The 20,985-nt window shown below is 49.8% G+C and overlaps 1 protein-coding gene and 1 pseudogene across 2 annotated transcripts; one reads left to right on the top strand and one right to left on the bottom strand.

Moving 5' to 3' along the window:
- Positions 1-10,610: 10,610 nt before the first annotated feature.
- Positions 10,611-14,272, bottom strand: LOC129596030 (sorting nexin-2-like; annotated as a pseudogene).
- On the top strand, positions 14,048-19,481 carry LOC129596003 (uncharacterized). 2 transcript variants are annotated; one of them, XM_055493153.1, is made up of 6 exons: positions 14,048-14,687; positions 17,100-17,441; positions 17,834-18,062; positions 18,341-18,388; positions 18,462-18,585; positions 18,847-19,481. In XM_055493153.1, exons 2-6 carry the CDS (start codon positions 17,179-17,181, stop codon positions 19,284-19,286), a joined length of 1,104 nt encoding a protein of 367 aa, XP_055349128.1. In that variant the 5' UTR covers positions 14,048-14,687; positions 17,100-17,178; the 3' UTR covers positions 19,287-19,481. The 2 variants fall into 2 exon arrangements, with proteins under 2 accessions (XP_055349128.1, XP_055349129.1); XM_055493154.1 differs by lacking the exon at positions 14,048-14,687 and adding an exon at positions 16,641-16,923.
- Positions 19,482-20,985: the final 1,504 nt, after the last annotated feature.

Here is a 20,985-nt window from a genome sequence, read left to right as displayed (position 1 = left end):
GTTTCGACCATAATTCCGACTTGCGCTTCCGAAGGGGATGTTGTGTCCATCGTCTCCTCGGTTTTCTTCGGTTTCGTAGGTGTGTTCCGAGGTGAGAACCTAAGTGGTTTCTCCACCGTCGGTTGACTTGGCAGCTTAGTCGGCTGGGATGCTGATCGAGTCGGCGAAATCTGTTTTACCGGCGATCTGCCTCGTTTCGGCGTGAATCCCTTCGAGGGTACCGCTGCCTTTCGGTGAATAGAGTCGTCGGAGTCGATGTTGTCCGCATTCTCCTCATCTTCGCTACTATCCGACATCGTTATCGGAATCTTCTCGGTCACTTCTTCTCCAGGCCGAGGTATAGCACCCGGGTTGATGCTCGGATTGCGGAGACGTTGAATTGTCTGGATCATGTTCGTGTCCGGCGGGAGTTGTCGTAACTCCTGCTTTCCGCATCTTAGAGTCACCAACCGTCTCAGGACTTTGTCTCTATCCTGGGTAGTAGCGTGGATCTTCTGGGCCATTTGAGTCTGTTGCTCTTCCGTCATGGTCCGATCTCGGATACCTCCTTGAAGTTGTGCTTCGTAGAGTATCCGTTGAAGGTCCAGCGTTTTAGCTTGGCCGACTAATTTCTTATGGACGGCCGGAGTGAACAGGGCTTTCGCTCCCATCACTTTCCGTGACGGGCTCGGCTTCTCTTCGGCCGGTGGTAGGGAAGACGGGGTCGCCTTCAGGATTTCCAAGAGTTGTTCCTTGGTCCTGACTGGGACTGGTGATGGCGACTTCGACGGGAAGAGCCGCCATCGTGGTCCGTGCTCTTCGATGTTACCCGTCAGTTTTGGCTTCCGTGCGAATTTCGGCGAGTTTGATCCGCCTGGTTGGAGGATAAGTCGACCGTCAGGTGTTCGTTCACTCTGTGTGGGAGTTCCCATTCGACAAAGGCATTGTTGAATTCCGGTTCATAGACATCAGCGTATTGCATATGTCCAAGTCGAACACCTTTCTTCAGCACCTTCGTTTGGTGAGTCGTGTTCTGAATGTTTATCCAGGCCGTGTCATTTGTCGGTCGGATGTCGATCTTGGCTTTAATTGGCCGAATAGGTCGGACTACCCGTTGTAGGGTAGAGAAGTAAATTGGCCTTCTCGGGTCCATTGGTTTGGCCGTCCGTACCTTGATCGAACATGTTGACCATGCTGGGAGTGAGACTCGTTCACTGTTGAAGACGACTTGTCGGTCTAGTGCTTTCGTCTCTACGTGAGGATCCAGCTTTAGGTGGTGGACTTCTGGGCATTTGTTGTCCAGGTCCAACTCTTCGACCATCGTTACTTTGGCAACTCGTGCCTTCCGTGTGTTGAAGTGCTCCGACTTCTGTTGGTCGGTTAAGTTAGCCAAGGTCGGTTGTTCTGTTGAAAACTGCTGGACCACTAAGGTTGGAGGTCGGAAATTGTCTTCCTCCGGTTTACCTCCTCCGAATTCCCACAAAGCCTTAAGTTGGTCGAGTTCCTCCTGTTGTTCGGAGTCGACTGGCTTAGGTTGTTCGGTTTGTTCCGGTTGCTCGACTATAAATTCTGTGTGAACTATAGTCCGCAGTGCTGTGGTTAGTCGGACATCGTAGGTCGGTTCTTCGTCCTCCGATGACGAGTCGTCCGAGTCGTTTATGCTCGGTTTATCTGTCTTACAGTGTCGGACTGACAGATCGAATTCTTCGTCGTCTTCTTCCTCGGATTCTTTCGAAGGTCGGTTATCGGAGTCGGTGTCCGCCGAATCACTCGTACTCTGTTTATCCGAGTCGTCCGACTGGTAATCTTCATTTTCGACGGTTGTTCCGTCTTCTTGTCCGACTTGCGGTGTGTTACCGACTTCGACCTGTGTGGTCGTTTCGACTTGGTCGACTTGTTCCATCGGTTGGGTAGGTCGACTTGCTCCGTCTTGGTTCTCAAGGTCGGTTGACTGTGAGCCTATGTCGCTCAGCCATCGGATGCTCGTCTGTTGGGGCTTCCGAAAGCGGTCTACCTTCCGTTCCTGTTGCGGAGGTGACGGTGACGACGGTCTGTCGTCCGACAAAGTTAAGTCGTGATGAGCCTTTATGGCCCGTACCACTCCGTCGATGTTGTCCTTGCATATGGTACACTGATAAGGTTTATCAGTTTCCTCCAGGATTACGTCGTCCTGGGGTTTCGGTGGGCTACTCACGAAGTGCACTGAGGTCGGAGTATGCTCCTCTATTGGCGGTAGTGGGTCGGGTACGTGTCGCGTTATAGCGGTGTCCTCGCCATACCGTTGCCAAAATGCGGTCGTTGACGATTCTCCGTGCAACTGAACTCGCTGCATGTAAGCAAAGAGTTGGAAGCCGAGTTCTTGACAAGGCATCTCCAAAGGTCGTGGGACGGGAAGTCCGTATTCCATGTACTGTCGATGGATCGGGATTCGTTCATCTTCCCATTCCCATGCTTCGTCCTCTATGTCGTTCATGAGGGCGATTACAGGTTCACACATTTGTTGTGCGTCCCGTATTTGCTCGTAAGTTACCGCTCCGTTCTGTCGCAGAGTGGTCACCATCTCTAACGTCCGTTGGTCGAGGAAGTGCCGAGCTACCGAGAACCAAGTTCGGTACTTTTGTCGTACTCGTTCGAGGTTCTGGGCATCCGCTTCAGCGGGTGCCTCTGGTATCGGGATAGACTTCAGTACCGTCCTTGCCGTTCGTAATGTACCGTTGCGTATCCGTTTCTGATAGTGCTCTATCACGTTATGGAGTGCTAGTTCCTCCAGCAGGGTGCGGTTCGTATCCCGGCAATCGCGGCAGATCTTACGTGTGGAGTTCGCCGGGTGATCAAGCCGACTAATCCGAGCTTCGTTTCCTACCGTGTCCGATGCCTCTGGTATCGGGATAGACTGCACTACCTTCTTTCCTTTCGGTTGTTCCGGAATTGGAATTGGTGTGAGGATGAAGGTGAACTTCGAATGCAAGTAGTCGCATCCGAGTAGCACTGGGATATCCGCTTCGGTCGGCTGGACATGAAAGGTGTGGTGGCTAGTAAAGCCCTGCATTGTTACAGGTGCCGTACAGCAGTGTGACACTACAAAGGCGACTTGTCCGCCCACTCCAAGTATTTTGGTGTAATGTCCGAGGGGTTGCATGGTTAAACCGTTCCTCTCGCAAAACCGTTGTTCGATGAGCGAAGTCTCCGCTCCGGTATCTAACATCGCCATTGTGGGCGTGGATCCGACTTGGATTTCGTGTGTCCAAGCTCGAACTGTTTTTGGTTTCTTATGTGTTCCCTTCTCAAAGGTTACTTCCCGTATCGTTGGTTTGATGGGAATTAGTGACACCGGTCCGTGGTCGGCTGGCTGTTGAGTTGAACTCTGTGTAAGTTCGACTCCGACTTCGCCCGCTTCTTGTACCTCAGGTCGGTTAGCTACTCCGTCCTCCGGTAATTTGGCGGTTCTGAACCGTTGTGCCTGAGCCAATATCCTTTCCTCTATTGAGTCGTCTGTTGGTCTCAATTTCGACCACATGTAGTCGATGTTGAGGAATGTTCTGGAGCTGGCTATCGTTCTGGCTGGTCGCTCTTTTGGCTGGAAGAGGTCCGCTTCTCCCGGCCAAGAGTAAACGGGTACCTGTGCTCCCAATGGGACTGTTTCCCATTCTTCGACTTCTCCTTCCGATTCTTCGGTGAGGTCGATTGCTGCTATTGTCGCAGCGTATCTATCCGTTGCGCGTGCGGATGATACATTGGGGAAGTTTCTGTTGCCCCGGTGCGTGAATCGGCGTCCCGGTCCTCCGCGTCTTGGGCATCGTCTGGCCTGCTCGGTTGAGTTTATCCTCACCGGCAATCCGGTCCAACTTCCGTGGCCGGGCCGTACTACGTCACTTTGTGTGACGGACGGCGCAGTCGCTTTGTTCGCGCTGCTTAGGTCGGGCAATTTCTGCGTTCCGACCTCCGACGTTCCAGCTTCAAATCGAGGGGCTGGGTCGGTCGCCTCGAGTGCTTGTTGCATCCCGGGCCACGCTTCGACGGTGCCATTGTTGGCGTACACGCCGAACTGAGCGGCTAACTTCCGAGCCGTCTCCGCCTCCTTTGTGGAGGCCGATATCGCCTTTGCGAAATCCTCCTCGGAGCTGTTTTCGTTCAGTCCGAGTAGTTGGAGGATGGTGGCTACTTGTTGGTAACCTTGCTCCATCGTCGTGGGGAAGTTCGATTCGTTCCAGAAAATAAGCGGTTGGTTAGTGGGGTTATCCTTGTCCGGTGGTTCGGTCGGATGTTGGAGGTCGAATGAGTCACCGGAGCTCATCGACCTTGGGCGTTTCCCGGGGAGTTACTCCGAGCCGGCCCATTGTTGGGTGGCGTCGAGTTTAACGACTGGCGGGGCGGCAACGGTTCTCTGTATGCCGGGGAACCTTGTTGGTTCCCACCGCTATTGTTGCGGTTTCCGCCATTCCCCTGGTCGGGCGACCGGTTTCCGTTACCGGGGCTACCCGAGCCTCCTGCCTGTTGGCGTTGGCGTGGCGGCGGCACGATGTCCTTCCAGAAGGGATTCACCGAGCCTACCGGGCCATTCGTCGAGTATCGGCGGTACCAATCATCGTACCACCGAAGGTTCGGATTGTTATCCGAGCCATAGATGCAGCGCGACTCGTCATGGTTATTGAACATGCAGTGCCTGCACCGGAAGGTCTTGTCCTTCGTCCACTGGAAGAAGGCTGCTTCCATTTTGTCAACGTACGTTGTCCCTTGCCGAGCACTTTGTTGTGCCTGGGGAGGTCGGTTGCCTTGTGGGCCGCCGCCTCCGCCGCGGTTAGGGAAGTTCCCACGGCCGCGATTCCCGCCGCCGCGTCCTCTTCCGCAACCATAGCCTCCGCCGCCGTATCCTTGTGGAGGATACTGTCCATATGCGGAGTACCCCTGGTTAGGGTTCTGTCCGTAACCGAAACCTGTGTTGTTTTGGTTACCGCCCGAGCTATAACCTGGGCCGCCGTAGTTGTTAACGGGGGCTCCAACTCCAGGTGCCGGGGGATTCAGGTTCGCTGCTGCCGCGCCTGCCCACGTCTGTTGCTGGACTGGTGCTTGTTGCACCGGTGGCGTCGGAGCCGGACTTAGTTGTCCGTACTGTGCCGTCGGAGTTTGATATCCGGGCATCATATGGGGCTGATATCCGGTCTGTTGCGGTATCGCCGGAGGTGGAGTCGGGTTAGGTGCAGGTGTTGCTGCCCGAACTCTGGCATAGTCGCCGTCACGCGATTTACGCACCTCGTACATTTCCTTGCCGTTGACGAAGTCCCGTAAATAGTCGCGGAACTCGATCGGCGTTGACGGCATCCTGATTTCCAGGGCCTCCCGTAGTTTGGGCTCATGGATATTCTCCTTAAGGTGGTACAGAATTATCTTGTCCGTGATTGTTGGGACTTGGGACTTCATGAACATCATCGCGTCGTAATACTGTTCTGGCGTTTCTTCGCCGAAGCGGAATATCCGTTTGTTAATTCGGGAAATCATATTGACTTCCTTGTTCTTGTCCGCAAACTGCTGCTCGAACTTGGTCAGCCATAAGTTGACCGGCCATCCGCCGAGTGGTTCTCCAGCGGCTTCAAGAGTATGCCAGTGCTCCGCTTGGCCATCTAATTGGGCTACCAAGTCGGCCATGAAAGTCTGATCGTCCTCGTACCATTGTTGGGCTTGGCGATACAGGCTTCGGATTTGCTTAAGCCACCCATGGAGTTTGGTGTGGTCCCCGTCGAACGGTGGTAAGGGTTGCCGACGTCCGTGGGCTATTGCTCGTACCAAAGCAACGTGTGCTGGGTTTTGTTCCAGGGGATTGGGTGTGCCGCCGGCGCAGCTTGTTGTGCAGCCGGGGCTGGTGGTGGGTTGGCATGTGGCATGTGACCTTGTTGGTCTTCGTACGCCTCCTGTTGGTAGGCGTCGTCGTCATGGCCATCGTATTCGTCCTGTTGCGGATGCCGAGCCTGAGCCTGGTCTACGTGACGAGGCTGCTGCGGCTGTCCTTCATACTGTTGTGGTGGGGGCGCTCGGTTTTGTCTCGGCGCCTGCGGATAGAATCCACTTGGCTGGTCGTAGACTCTTCCCTACCGGTCGGGCTGTGTTCCCTGAGCCGGCGTCCGACTTTGTGTAGGTCGGTTTGGGGGCCTCCGACCTTGTTGGTCGGAGCTATCTTCTCCGTTTCGTCCGTCCTGCTGCTGGTCAGTCATGTTGAATGACCGAGCTCGCCCGCGTTCTGAGTCGGAATGCGGGTTCTGGCGGATGAAGTTTGGATTGGAGTTCGTCCGTGGTGGGCGATATGCGTCCATGCCAGGCCTTGGTGGCTGAATTGGGAGACGTTCGGCGTCCGTCGTCCGGTCTCCTCTGGCATTAGGTACCGGCGCGTACATTGTTGTCCGCGTCGCGTACGAGGTGCTGGTATATGCACCGGTCGACGTCGTTGTCGCCACGTTCGTCGTCGGCACTCGTGGTGCCGCGGTCGATGTATTGTGTTCTGGTTCCGGAGCACTCGGTACTGCTGGTGGTTGTGGGATTGTTCCCACACTCGGCTCGGTTGTCACGACTCCAACGAAGTAAGAGGTGTTGTTCTCTTTCTTCATCATTTCCTGGGTCGGGTTAATGCCCCACAGGATGTCACTAATTGTTCGTGATGGCTGTTGATCCTGTGCCATGGACGTTCGGTATGAGGGAGGTTCAACCCGGCTTTGTTCCCGGTATGGAGGAAGTTCAACCTGGCTTTGTTCCAGGTGTTTCTTCTCCTCCCTCAGACACCTTGTTTCGATGTCCATTTCGTCCATTTGTCGCATCATGTCTGTGAGGTTGCGGGCGGCCTGTTCGCCGAATTCATACAGCTCGGCCTCGCGAGCCTCTAGATAAAGGATGCGGCTGTGTTGCGCCTCGTTCACCTTTTGGGCCTCGTTCAGGTTGTACTCGAGTTGAGCTCGGAGTTTTGTTCATCCTTGAGGACTTTGTTCAGTCCGTGGACCTGGTCGGCTAGTTGAGCGTTTGCTTCCACCAAGTCGACATCGGCTGTCCTTTGGTTAGGAAAGCCCATGTCCCGAGCGTTCTCGTCGATGAATCGGCGCCCCATTCTGGTGAAGACAAGTTCGATTTCCGACTCGAGCTCGTCTACTCTGTGTGTTAGGCGATCGATCTCGTCATCGGCCTTCTTCAGTTCCACCACGTATCTATCGACTTCGCTTCGATAGACCTCGGCTTCTTCGTTGGCCTTGTTAAGTTGCTGGTGGAGCGCTCCGGCTGCCTGCTCCGACTCGACCAGTGCGGTCTGTACATCGGCCAGGTCTTTTTGGGCTTCTTCGAGGGCTTTGTGCGCCTCGTCGAGCTCTTTTTTGATTTCGAAGACGGCCGCTGTTGACCGCTCCAATCTGCCAGTAAGTATGGCGATTTGATCAACCTCATATCGACACGGTAAATCAGCTCGCTTCAGTATGGCGTTGAGCCGGTCGATTTCCCGTTGTTGGGTGGCGATGCCTTTGTTGGCATCAGCCATGTCTCGTTCCCACTTCCTTCGTTCGAGTTTGTGGGTATCCGCCGAGTTGCGGAGCGATCCTTCCGTCGAGTTTACAATTTGGTCTGCCAAAGCGATCTGTGTGATCAGCTTACGGCATCTCGCGCGGAGTAGGTCGACGTTTTCGATCTTCTCGGGCGGTGTTGCCGCTATCCACTTCTTGGCCGTATATTCAAGTGCACTGGCCTGGTAGGTGAAGTCGTCCTGGTTGGACTTCACCGGTGTCGTGAAGAATCCATCCGCACTGTTCGGTCTTGACGCCTTTGTCGTGTCAAAGACTTCGTCGTTCGGTGTCGGGGTTCTTTCGCTACCAAGCTCGCCAGGTTCGAACATTAACGGTGATGGTCGGATCTTCAGGTCGACAGGTCGACTTTGTGTTGCCTTAGTCGACTTCGCCGTTTGTTGAGCTTCAGTTACTCGAGTCGACTCGCTTCCGGTTGGCGAAGGTCGGCTCAACGGTGAAATGATCCGTTCGGTAGACGCCGGTATGCTGGTCGGTGATCCAGCTGGGTGAGGGCCGCTTCGTGGCGGTACCTCGGAATCTTCCGTTCCGGTCGGTAGTTTAGTCGGCTGGACGGCCGCATCCGACTTTGTGTCGGTTGGTTGCCGTTCCAGGGAAGTCGGTTGCTTGTTGCCGACTTCCTTTTCTCCGACTTCTGAGGTCGGTGAAATCCTTCCGACCTGTGTAGTCGGTTGGACTTTGCCGACTCCTGATGTCAGCTTTTCCGTTCCGGTCGAGGTCGATTGTTCGACCTCTGGAGCTGATGATAGGTCGGCCTTCCGTTGGTCGACTTCCCTGCTCGGAGATTTTCGCTCGGCCTGTGTGGTCGGCGATTTCCTTCCGACTTGGTTGGCCGGTATATCCATGTTGGACGAGGTCGGTTTCGGCACTTCTTCCGTCCTGTTGGGTGGTTGCCGTCCGAGCTCGGTGGCTTCTGTAGCCGTTACCGGGTCTTGAGCTCTTTGTGAGCTCTGCTCCAGGTCGGCATGAGACAATGTGGTCTCTGCCTGCAGCTGTTCCGTTTCCCCTCCGGTCGGGTGGGACGGGGCTGCTACGTCAGCTTGGGTATCCAGGAATGTTTTATCCCTGGCGTCCTCGAAACTGTCGTCCGAGGTCGGATTCGAGTCGGCTAGGAGAATCCGTTCGTTACGTCTCTCCCTTGCTTCGGCCGACTTAGTCGAGTCGGTTGAGGACGGCTGACTTTTATCCTGACCGGCGTACCGGAGTGAGTACTTTCCGGTCGTGTTCGCACGCCGGGAGTAGTCCTTGTTGAACTTCTTGGCGTATTCGTTCTCTCGAGAGTTCGACATTGTTGTCGACTCGGGTCGGCTCTGGTGGAGCCTTAGAGGTTTAATGAGTTAGAAAGAGAAAATCGAACAATCTTCTGTGTGAGGATGTTCGGTAAAATCAGGAACGTCTTTTGTTCAGGAACTTCCGAGGGTCAGGAACGTCCGGTGAAATGTTGTTGTTGTTGTTGATGTGTCTGTTGGTGACTCAGTACACAGGGTATTAGTACACAGTACTATGGTACAGTACAGTACGTAATAGTAGTACGATGTAGTACGTCCTATGTTACTGTGCTGACCAGTGTGACGTAATAGGTTAAGTGGTCTTGCACTTCTGCCTACGTCACAGAATGCGAGCCGCGTGCAAAATTTGCAAAAAACGATGAATCACGCCTATGTTAAGCTATGGGAACTTTCCCCTGCACGCTGATTGGCTGCCTCTTAAGTACTGATAAGCGGTCGTTATGACGTCACAAGGAAGTTCAAGAATTTTCGCGCTATTTCCCGCGAGAAAAACAAATTATTTTGGGTCGGCTAGAAAGTTTATCTAGTCGGATTTTTAAGTTTTTAACCGTTAGAAATTAGTTTTATTAATTAAGAAAATTTTCTGGTGGTCGAAACACCGTTAGAAATTAAAATAAAGAGAATTTCCGACCTGTTGCCGGTTAGCCTTTGTCTAACTGTCTAGACAGGTTCGTTGACCTAGCAGGTCGGTTCTCGACCAAAAGCGAAATTCCGAGTCGGTTTCTCCGTCGGAAATTACTTTTTCTCCGTTAGAAAATTTAAATCTACGGCTAGAAATAGTTTTCTACCGCTAGAAAATGAAAAGCCGACCTAGTTTCGGCTGAAATCGACCTACAACCGTGACTTTACCAGTGTCGGTGTCGGTGTCGGTTCCGCTCGATTTCCTCCGTCCGAGGTCGGAAATCCGTCGTTTCCGAGGTGAAATCCGCGAGTAAAGTTGCGGGTCGCTGTTCAAAGCGAAGGTCCCCGTATTATTGGAGTAATCCTATCGCGCTGCAGACTCTCGTTCGAGTCTGATCCGTCAGTTGGGGAAGAAAAAGTCCGTGCGTTCGGGAAATGAGATTCCGCTCTTCAATGTGGAAGAGACCAAGGAACTGTGCTCACCAGCTGGGTAAGAATCACTTCAGTGATCCTCGTTTTCCTCAGCTGTAAGACGATGCGACCGTTCTGATCAAAGTCAAGGGCAGAGATTGCTTCAGCAATCAATCTGACAGTGACTTTCAGGTTCCTCACAATTTCTCCGTGAATTGAGCCTTCACCGTCTCCTCAAAGGGTCCGTCGAAAGAAAACCAAACGATTCTGCTTACCATGTAACAGGCAAGCGCGAGGAGATCACGAGTGTGCTTTATTGACAAATAAAGGGAACAATGCTGCGTAATAGCAGGGAAAGCAAAACAAAGCACTGATGGCTAAACAAGCAAGTGAATGCTCGAAGAGCTCTTGAGCGTTCGTCAAGGCGTGTCAGAAGCAACTGGCGGCAAGCACGTGCTGTGTGCCATCAGCTGTGTGATGATGCGCAGACTGGACTCAATCCAACGCGAGCGTATGAACGCTGAGTCATACCGCGAGAGAGGGACGAGAGAGCAAGTAGGCTCAGTGTGTGCGCCGCGTATATCCGCTTCAGCGGATATGAGTGCAGTGCAGCAGCACACGTACGTACAGCGAGAGAGGCGATAACGGCAAGCATGAGTGCAAGTACGTCCATGGTGGGCCGTACGCACCAGGCGCAGTCGTGGGCCTCTGACAAGACAGACAGTGCGAGTACCATATGTATAGACTAACATGGTCATTTAATTTATCCATACGACGATACGAGTATTAATCGCCCAGAACTTTTAGCCGTCAACACTGACAAACTCACAATCAGTCATTCCATTATTACACGCGACAAACACTGCTTCCTTGCACAAAAATATGCAGGGAATATGAACACGCCGAAGAAAAAAAGCCTGCAAAATACTAGAAAATATCACAAACTATTGGCAAAAAAGGAAAGAGATTAGTGTACAGACAAGTCAACGTCACTGACGGCTGCCCGCCTCCTCGATGGCCTCCGCCAGCTGCCCAACTCGTCCAGCCACAGATTCAAGCTCTACGCGCACTGCCCGGGCCTCCGCGGCCAGTGCAGCAAAGTCGGCGGGCGGCGCTCCCGCTCCCGTTCCAGCTGCCGGTCGGCCATGGCCCTGGTCCTCGGTGGTCTGCCCCGCGTCCGACAGTCGGCGCTGACCGTCTCCTTCGCCCACTGGCAAACTGGCGGTGGAATCGGCGCTGCCGAGATCGGGATGGACGGGACGGCCGGCGTCCTTCTTGGCGTCGCCGTCGCTGCGCTCCCTTTCCGAGCCGGCTGCCTGGCCCTGCTGGACGCCGCCGCCGGCTTCCTTCGCCTCGGCGGCCTTCATCGGCGCGTCCTTGTCCTGCGACGGCTGCTCCGCCACTCCCGCCTCCTGACCGGCCTCGCCTGCGCACACGAAGAAACACCATACAATTGCAAACAGTCACGCCCAAATCGTACATCGTCTTGCTGTAACTATGCAATTAACTGACCAGCTCAAGCGGCGGGAATCGCTCGCTTGGTATCGTTAGCAACTCGGCGGCGGCTGCTCCGCCACTCCCGCCTCCTGACCTCCCTCGCCTGCTCACACGAAGAAATCACGCCCAAATCGTACATCGTACTACATCGTACAGTCACGCCCAAATCGTACATCGTACTGCGCTATTGCTGTAACTATGCAATTAACTGACCAGCTCAAGCGGCGGGAATCGCTCGCTTGGTATCGTTAGCAACTCGGGAATAAATATGAATTTTCAAAAAGAAATACAGCAAAATATTATGGATATAACAAGACAACCGCTAGCTACTGCCTGTTCCGGGTTATTTCCAAAAAGTGTTTACAACTTCCCCCAAACAGAAAATTTATTTCACGAATTTGCTGAACGACACATCAAATATTTATTGAGGATGTTAGCACGAGCACGACGTCAGCAAACAATAATTCAGTAATTTTTTAAATAAATTTTCTTTCCTAGTTAATCAATAAAAAATACAAATATCCACACCGACCTCGCGGTCTTCGTCAGAGGGGGCCTGGATCTTGTCGTGCTTGCCGGCCAGCTCCAGCTTGATCTTGGCCTCGCGCTTCTTGGCCAGCGTGCTCTGCGCGCTCGTCCAGTTGGCGTAGATCTTGGTGCGCTGGTGCAGCACTTCCTGTGGAATAATCAGCAGTTAATACAGCGTCCGCTGTGTTGCCAAGAATAATTGCATCAATAAATAACAGAGTAATAAATCCATTAAAAGGCGCGTGGCTGGCTTGCCTTGACGGTGGTGAGGAGGCCGATGTAGTCGCGCAACATCTCGGCCAGGACGTAGTAGTAGTCGGTGGTGCCCTGCTCGTGGTACAGCAAGTCGATCTTCTCCTCCGTCTCCTCGCAGTTGGCCAGCATCGCCGCGCTCTTCGCGAACATCCCCGTTGCGCCAGCCAAATCTGCGGCAATAAATTCACAAATCAATCCGGATTAATTAAATCAAAATTACTAGAAATAATCCAGAACATAAACTAATTAAATACTCAAATCAACATTCAATTAAAGCAAAATGAATTAAATACTTTAAAAATACCTCCATAAAACGAACAAATTTATTCCAGAATTAATCCGTAAAAACTCAGTTAAAATTACCGAAAAAAATTACAACACAGATTAATCATTTTTAAAAAGCTGAATTAAACTGAAAATAAATAGAATTAAACAGATTAAAAAATATATCATTAAACGCATTAATTCAAATTTATTATCCGACAAATTAAATGCCAGTCTCGCTGACCTCGACGGTGGTGGTAGAGCGATTCGAAGCTGGCGTGCAACTTCTTCAGATGCTTCTCCATGTTGTCAATCTGCGATGTTGTCTTTTCTTCGAACCACTGCAGAACCAAAATGATAATTAACCGACCAACATCGCTGCTAACAGGTACAAACAGCGTACTTCGTCCTTATCCTCCATGTTGTTGGTGATGCGCGTCACCTGCTCGCCCACCTTCCCGAACTACCGCATCACGCGGGCCCAGCTGAAGGCGCTGGTGTTGCTCGCTTTCGGCAGCGTCTCGTCTCCAGGAACTCCCGGAAGTCGGGGTCCATGCGCAGCACCGGATGCTGCGCCGTGCGCGCCAGGAAGCGCTCCAGCGCCGCGCGACGCCGCTCCACGAATTCCCCTATAGAACAAATCATCAAATTAATTTTAAAAATAATTCTCATTAGGAACACCAAATTATTAAATCAAATAAATTCCATACGATTATTTTTTGATCCAAAGACTAATAAGTAAATCGGGCAAATTTAATAGAATTTAATTGTATTAAATAAAAAATCAATAAAAATCTGCATACCGGAAGCGCCGTCGTGCGCGGTGGTGTCGCCCTTGGACATCTTGACCTTGGCCATCCCGGCCACGCTCTTCTCGGGCGCCGGCGGCACGAAGCGGCCGACGTGCACGTGCTTCTCCTGCAGCTTCTCGTGCAGGCCCAGGAAGTCGCTGAAGCGGCGCAGCACGGAGAACTTGCGGCGCCGGAAAACGGCCAGGTTGATCTCGGTGCTGACTTTGTACTGCACGTACGCGTTCAACCCTCGTTCACCTTCTGCGGCTCGCTCACCGTCACCGCCACGAACTGGTCATCCTCCTCCTTCGCTTCCTCATCCGTAATCTGCCCAAATATTATTTATTTGTGTTTTTTATTTGTTTCTGATTTCTTAGGAAATTCCCCATGAAAACGAGAGAAAAATAGGAAAAGTCACAATTATTCATACGCTTTGCTGTTTACGTAACGAAAGAAAATATCAAATAATCGACAACAGCCAGTTTACAATATGCCTGCGCTGATTTACACTAATAAAAATGATCGAATTTTAACATTAAAAAGCATCAAAAATCGTTGGAGCCACTCGTCTCGTTTAGTATTTTACTTAAATATTAAATAATTATTTTAAACATGATTTCTCATAACATTTCGCCAGGATAACTAATCCAACCAAAAATCATTTCTGTCGTAAATAACTAGTCGTACAAATAAAATAAGCTGCAACTGAGCAACTGCAAGCATGAATCATTTCATGCAGCAGTGCAGCACGCACTGCCTAATTCTTGCAAACAAATCAAGCGATATTATGCAGACGAATAAAATATGAAATTTACATTGTACAACTTACGGCGCGTTTGGGCGCTGCGAAGGGCTCGTCGCGGTCGCGCTCGGTGGAAGAATTGGAGTCGGAGACGTAGTTGCCCAGCGGCAGCCATTGGCCGGTACATCTTTAATTTGCCAATGATTTCTACTGACCGAGATTCCGCTACTCCCCGCTTACCGTGCAGGCGGCGCAGCTACCCTGGTATAAATCAAAATGTAGCGTGCACTTCCGTCGTACGTTGAGCGCACAAGTACGTTGCTGCAACCAATCGCAGCGTCCGTCCATTGCCCTCTAGTCTCGACTGCGTGCGCAGCAGTATGAGTCAGCGCGTTCACACGTGTTTTACGCCGATGCCGCCACTTTCCTTGCTGATGGTAAATACTAGATCGCCAGCTGATTGCGAACAGCTGCACTCGTCCCGCTCGCTGGAGAAGAATCCGCATTTTTTTCACTTTAATTTTCTCTTTCAAAGGTCGCTCATTTGTCAGTGGTTAACTGTCTCCTTTCTGCATTTTGTACGTATCAGCCAGTCAGAGTTTAATAGCGTTGAATTCGTATTTTGCTGCCTGTTTACTGCCAGTCTGCCGGACCATGTCGAAGCGCTCTCCACCGAGCAAGCCTACGTCTGCCAAAAAACCCCGGATGGATTTCCCAGATGCTGGAGAGCGTTCGGATGGGTTCCGCATTCTCATGGGAATTGGTAGGAGAAATTATCAATAAGGGCTGCCAGAAGCCAGTTGTAATTGGAAACTTTGTTGCTCTTAAAGCTTATTCCCGCAACACGCGGAAGAATCTGTCAGTCTGTGGAAAATTTTAATTACAATATTAAAATATTAAATTTTGGTTATTCAGATGGCATTTTCTGTTAACAGCATTGATTTTTCATTTGACTCTAGCCATACTTAGTGACGCTGTCAGGTAAAACCGCAATATAGGGATATGGCCAGTTTTGCAAAAAATGGGCTGATTATCGACGTATCCTACTCAGAATTTTTTTCTGAGTCGAATGGACCGGGACAACGATGGTTCTGAAGTCACGTGACCGAGCTATGGGCTAATTTGCATATGGGCGCCTTACCATAGTAAAGTAAGCAAATACCATACAAAAAGACGGTGCATTACTTGTTTTGTTCAGAAAAAATTCTGAGTCGAACAGTACCCATCTCAGGTGAGTAATAAATCACGTGACCAAATTCTAAATTTTTTTAAATTTCGTCAATTTTCGGGCCTTTTTTAAACTAGTCATTCTCGTGCTATTTAATCACGGTGACGTACAAAATGGTAAAATGACCCACGAAAGCAGGACACGCTGATGACGTCATCGACCCCGTTTCTCTGAAATGAATCGTCATGACCTTTGGAGTAAAGGTCATCTGAAGGTCACAAGCAAACATCTATTTTGGCGAATCACAGTAAAAATAAAACCTAAGAAGTATAGGAAACCGTAAAAAACAACGAATTATAAGAATTACAAGAAGCATAAGACAACACAAAAATTATAAGAAATCATAAGAAATATAACGAGGAAACCTAAGAAAGAGGTAACCTAAACTGCGAAACAGTTAACGAAACTAAACCAAATCTGGGGTGTCAGCTATTCATGTATCGTTTAGAGAAAGGAGTAGCGTTGCGTTTAGTTGTTCCTTCTTCTGCCTTCTTTTGCGTATAATATTGCTGTGAGTTGTTACTTTTCCTGTCTCGTTTAAAGAAAGGAGTAACACTGCGTGGGGTGTCACTAGCTCTGCCTCGTTTAAAGAAAAGAGCAACACTGCGTAGGGTGTCACTAGCTCTGTCTCGTTTAAAGAAAGTAGTAACATTGCTGTGCGGTGTTTGCTAATGGTGTTATTAGTTCTGTCTCGTTTAAAGAAAGGAGTAACATTGCTGTGGGGTGTTACCACTTCTGTCTCGTTTAAAGAAAGGAGTAATACTGCTGTGAGGTGCTACTTCTTCTGTTTTGCTTAAAGAAAGGAGTACCGTTAGTTTGAGGTTCTACTTCCTCTGTTTCGTTTAAAGAAAGGAGTAACACTGCTGTGGGGTGTTACCACTTCTGTCTCGTTTAAAGAAAGGAGTAATACTGCTGTGAGGTGCTACTTCTTCTGTTTGGCTTAAAGGAAGGTATAGCATTGCTGTGAGTTGTTACTTTTCATGTCTCGTTTAAAGAAAGGAGTAGCATTGCTGAGGGGTGTTACCACTTCTATCTCTTTAAAAGAAAGAAGTTACACCGCTTTGGGGTGTCACCAGTTCTTTCTCGTTTAAAGAAAGGAATAACATTCTAATGGGTGTTATTAGTTCTGTCTCGTTTAAAGAAAGGAGTAATACTGCTGTGAGGTGCTACTTCTTCTGATTTGCTTGAAGAAAGGAGTAACATTAGTTTGAAGTTCTACTTCCTCTGTCTCGTTTAAAGAAAGGAGTAACGCTGCTGGTAGCTGTAACCAGCCCATATGTCTCTTTAAAGAAACGAGTCATTCTAGCTGTGAAAACACAAATTGTCTGAGAAATTACGCGGAAATAAGTTGGCTAAATAATAGCGTTACCGCTAAGCAACTATTATTTAATTTTACTGTTTTCAGTATTTCAGTCAAGTGACCTTTGTGACCTAGTTTGACCTTTACGAGTGGAAAAAATGTGAGTCGAACGTGTCATTCATGACGTATATATGGCGTCATCAGTAAGAAGGAGTATTAAACTCCTTTAAATCCAGAAATGATTGGATAAATTCATAACTTGGTCATGCGATCTCTGATCAACGTGATTCACATATCGTTCGACTCAGAATTTTTTTCTGAACAAAACTAGCTATAAAACGTGTGTTTATCACAGGTATTACATAAAAAAACTATGACGAAGCACCTAATATGCAAATTGACCCATAGCTCAGTCACGTGACTTCGGATCTGCTCCTGTCCCGGCACATTCGATTCAGAAAAAAATTCTGAGTAAGGAGCATTATCAATCTTGCCATTTGAACCTTTTTTGGCCATATCCCTATCTTGCGGTATTGCCCGCTGTCAGTTATCCTGGAGTTGTTTACGCCAATAAATAAAATACAGCAGATAAATTTTAAAAGTCGTAATATGGTTAATACCTGTTCAATGTACTGTAACTTATTTAGAGAAAGACAAAGATTCTGGGAAGAAGTTTAGTGAGCTAATGAAGGGTGGCGGGTGCCATGTGGAATTGTTTTGGATAAAATGAATCTGGCCGCCGAGTTGACTGCTGCCGTGGTGCCAGGCCAGCCTATCTCTTCCACGGTCAAGTACCCTCTCCTTATCAATATGTTGCGCAACTACGACAATAGCCTGAAAAACATTGCTGCCAGTGGCCGACCCCACTCCAGCTCGTTGGGCGTCTTCCTCGAAAATATGCCAGTCCGCGGAGCAGTACCGTCCGAAAAATCTCATCACGTAGTTTCGCTGGCAGGGATCCGTGACCAGCTGGACATGCAGACGTATAGGTAAGAGCAGGCGCGCATGCTGTTGCAGTTTTCCTTTAAATATAATTTTTCAATTATATTTGATTTAAAATAGCTGTTATAAAATGGAACTTAGATGCTGAAGGTGTTTTAGCAACTTTTGTCAGAGAAAATTCGAAAAAATTAAAATTTTTCAGAGCGATATTTTCGGGCGTGTCTTTCAAACTTGACACTGTGAAATGTGAATGAATGTAGTGCAGTAATGGCTTGTCATGCCTGTGATACTCGTACTGGCCTGTGTATGGCGAAATAGTAGACACCGTCACACCGCGCCGCAGACGCTATTGTGTAGGCGAATTTTCGTTTTTAGCCAGAAATGTAGATTGCCTGCAGAACTGTTTCGTTGCTTCATTTTTTGCCAAATTTGAATTTAGTGAGCTGAATGAGCGTCTCCGTGCTGATGGACTTGAGATTTTTGACTCGGACATTTTCGATCGCGTCGTCGACGATGGCAAGGATGGCAGCGGGGCGAGCGGATCGACCTCGGGCGCTGGTGGAGGAGTTGTTCGTGAGCGCACGAAGGCGGGCGGTTCCAGCCTGATCGCGAGCAGTGCGGCCGGCGCAACGGGCATTGTACTGGGCCTGCACATTGTGGGAAGTGAGGTAAGAATTTTGCACCGATTTTACTCGCGCAAAGGCACAGGACTGACGGACGTGGCTGAGCGATCTCGGAAATAAAATCGGAAATAAGCCAAATTTTTTGTGTATAAATCATTTTCTGATTTAATTTTATTCATATTGGACGACGGTTTTCAAGGTGATATTATGTTAAAATAAAAAAATTATTTAGACGCTTCGGCTGCGTGACGCAATTACAACCATCCAGTGTGGCAGTGTAAGGCAGTTGCTATCTTACGTACTAAAAACCCTTGTAACTGCAGGCTCCCGACGCTGTCAAGGCTGATCGAGTATCTGTGATTCATCCTCCGGTACGTAATGCGAATGTGGCATGTGAAATTAGTGCAAAGTGAAAAATTCATAATTATTGCAATCGTAAAACAGAAAGGGACCACGAATGCCGCGGAGAAGGCGAGCGTGGACACCCGCCAGGCCGCCCTCGACAAGACGCATCCGGCCGCAGACGTCAGCCATACCGAAGCCGTGAAGGAGCTGTCGGCTGCTGGCGGTGAGAAAATTTATTTTTTAATTTTCCCAGAGTCTCGTTTTGGCTGTCGTAACCCGGAACAGGCAGTAGCTAGCAGTTGTCTTGTTATATCCACAATATTTTGCAGAATTTCTTTTTAAAAATTCATGCCGAGTTGCTAACGATACCAAGCGAGCGATCCCGCCGCTTGCGCTGGTCAATTAATTGCATAATAACAGCAATATCGCAGTACGATTTGGGCGTGACTGTTTGCAATTGTATGGTGTTTCTTCGTGTGCGCAGGCGAGGCCGGTCAGGAGGCGGGAGTGGCGGAGCAGCCGTCGCAGGACAAGGACGCGCCGATGAAGGCCGCCAAGGCGAAGGAAGCCGGCGGCGGCGTCCAGCAGGGCCAGGCAGCCGGCCCGGAAGGGGAGCAGCGCAGCGACGGCGACGCCAAGAAGGACGCCGGCCGTCCCGTCCATCCCGATCTCGGCAGCGCCGATTCCACCGCCAGTTTGCCAGTGGGCGAAGGAGACGGTCAGCGCCGACTGTCGGACGCGGGGCAGACCACCGAGGACCAGGGCCATGGCCGACCGGCAGCTGGAACGGGAGCGGGAGCGCCGCCCGCCGACTTTGCTGCACTGGCCGCGGAGGCCCGGGCAGTGCGCGTGGAGCTTGAATCTTTGGCTGGACGAGTTGGGCAGCTGGCGGAGGCCATCGAGGAGGCGGGCAGCCGTCAGTGACGTTGACTTGTCTGTACACTAATCTCTTTCCTTTTTTGCCAATAGTTTGTGATATTTTCTAGTATTTTGCAGGCTTTTTTTCTTCGGCGTGTTCATATTCCCTGCATATTTTTGTGCAAGGAAGCAGTGTTTGCCGCATGTAATAATGGAATGACTGATTGTGAATTTGTCAGTGGTGACGGCTTAAAGTTCTGAGCATCGAAATTGATACTCGTATCGTCGTATGGATAAATTAAATGACCATGTTAGTCTATAGTCTATACATACTGTACTCGTACTATCGGTCTCCTGCTGCGTGTGTACTGTATGTAACTTTAAATTAGAGTAGAAATCAGCATTGTAAATGTGAAGCACTAATACTGCAAATATTACTATACAAATACAATAATTAATTGTGAATTTGTCAGTGGTGAGGGCTAAAGGTTCAGGGCATCCAGATTGATATTTCTACAGTTTTACTCGTATGGATAAAATAAATGACCATGTTAGATACATACTGTACTCGTACTGTCGGTCTCCTGCTGCGTATGTTCGGTATGTAACTCTTAATTAGAAATCAGCATTGTCAATGTAAAGCACTAATACTGCAGATATTATACAAATACCATAATTAACATTATTAAAGTATTCTGTTCGCCTTTTGCATCCAGTGTAGCATGTAGGGAATGAGTCACCATTCACAGCGAAAACGGAAGCCACTGGAACTACAATAATATTACGAGTAAAATTAACGCGCAACTTGTATACCAGTTAACCGGCGATATTAATCCTTGGACAGAACATAATTAAGGCAACTGGCAGATATTTGCAGCTTCGTTCCATTAAATACCTGGATATATACCCTTAATAAGGCACCGTCGGCGCTGAATTAACGGTCGCCGCGGTTGCGCGTCTGCCGCATAATCTCGACGCCGTCGCGGACCTGGAAGGAGTGCACCGCATCTCATCCTCCCGACGACGCCTGGAAGCACCGCGTCCAAGTACAGCACCCGGCACCGCATCCGGGCCACCTTCCCCACCATCTGCTTCACATTCACATATAGTTTATTACCATTTTCTTGTATTTCTTCACAGTACAATCAATAAAATGTTTCGATTCTTCTGACGCTTGTTTAACGATTTTTTCAGCAGTATCCATTTTTGTATCTTGAGGGGCCGCTGCTGGGCACTCCCCTATGTATAACACACCTCCACGTACTCTGCAACCAAAACTGCACCTCCAGGAGGATATGACCTGTACGCTGCTCGTATTATAAAACTTATGAAACACACGGATATATAATATTCACATAAATGACATATATATAATTCACAGAAAGATTTGATTACAATTCACCGACATGTATAATTTACAGGAAAGCATAATTATGCAATGTGGCGAGAGCGGAATGCAGTGGTAAGGCCGTATACGTATGCATAGCTGCAGCGGCACAAGAGCCTGCGATGGCCATTAGCAGAAAAGCCTCAGTGCCGTAAGTGGAGCAAGACCCTGGCCTGGACAGCAGTGCAGGGGGGCCTAGCGTTGCCGGCGGTCGTGCTGCTGCGCTGGAGGTGTTCCGCTCGCTGGACTACATGGAGCGCATCCGCTGTCGGCCGGTCTGCGGACTATGGAACGACCTGCTCAGCACGTACAGCCACTTGTCGGAGGTGCGCGTGTCGGCGGACAAGGACGATTATGGGCATCAGGGGTTGTTCGGCG

The sequence above is a fragment of the Paramacrobiotus metropolitanus genome, unplaced genomic scaffold, assembly GCF_019649055.1.
Source record: "Paramacrobiotus metropolitanus isolate TYO unplaced genomic scaffold, Prichtersi_v1.0 Parri_scaffold0000085, whole genome shotgun sequence".
In the NCBI taxonomy this organism is placed as follows: domain Eukaryota; kingdom Metazoa; phylum Tardigrada; class Eutardigrada; order Parachela; family Macrobiotidae; genus Paramacrobiotus; species Paramacrobiotus metropolitanus.
This window is presented reverse-complemented; position numbering and strand designations above follow the sequence as displayed.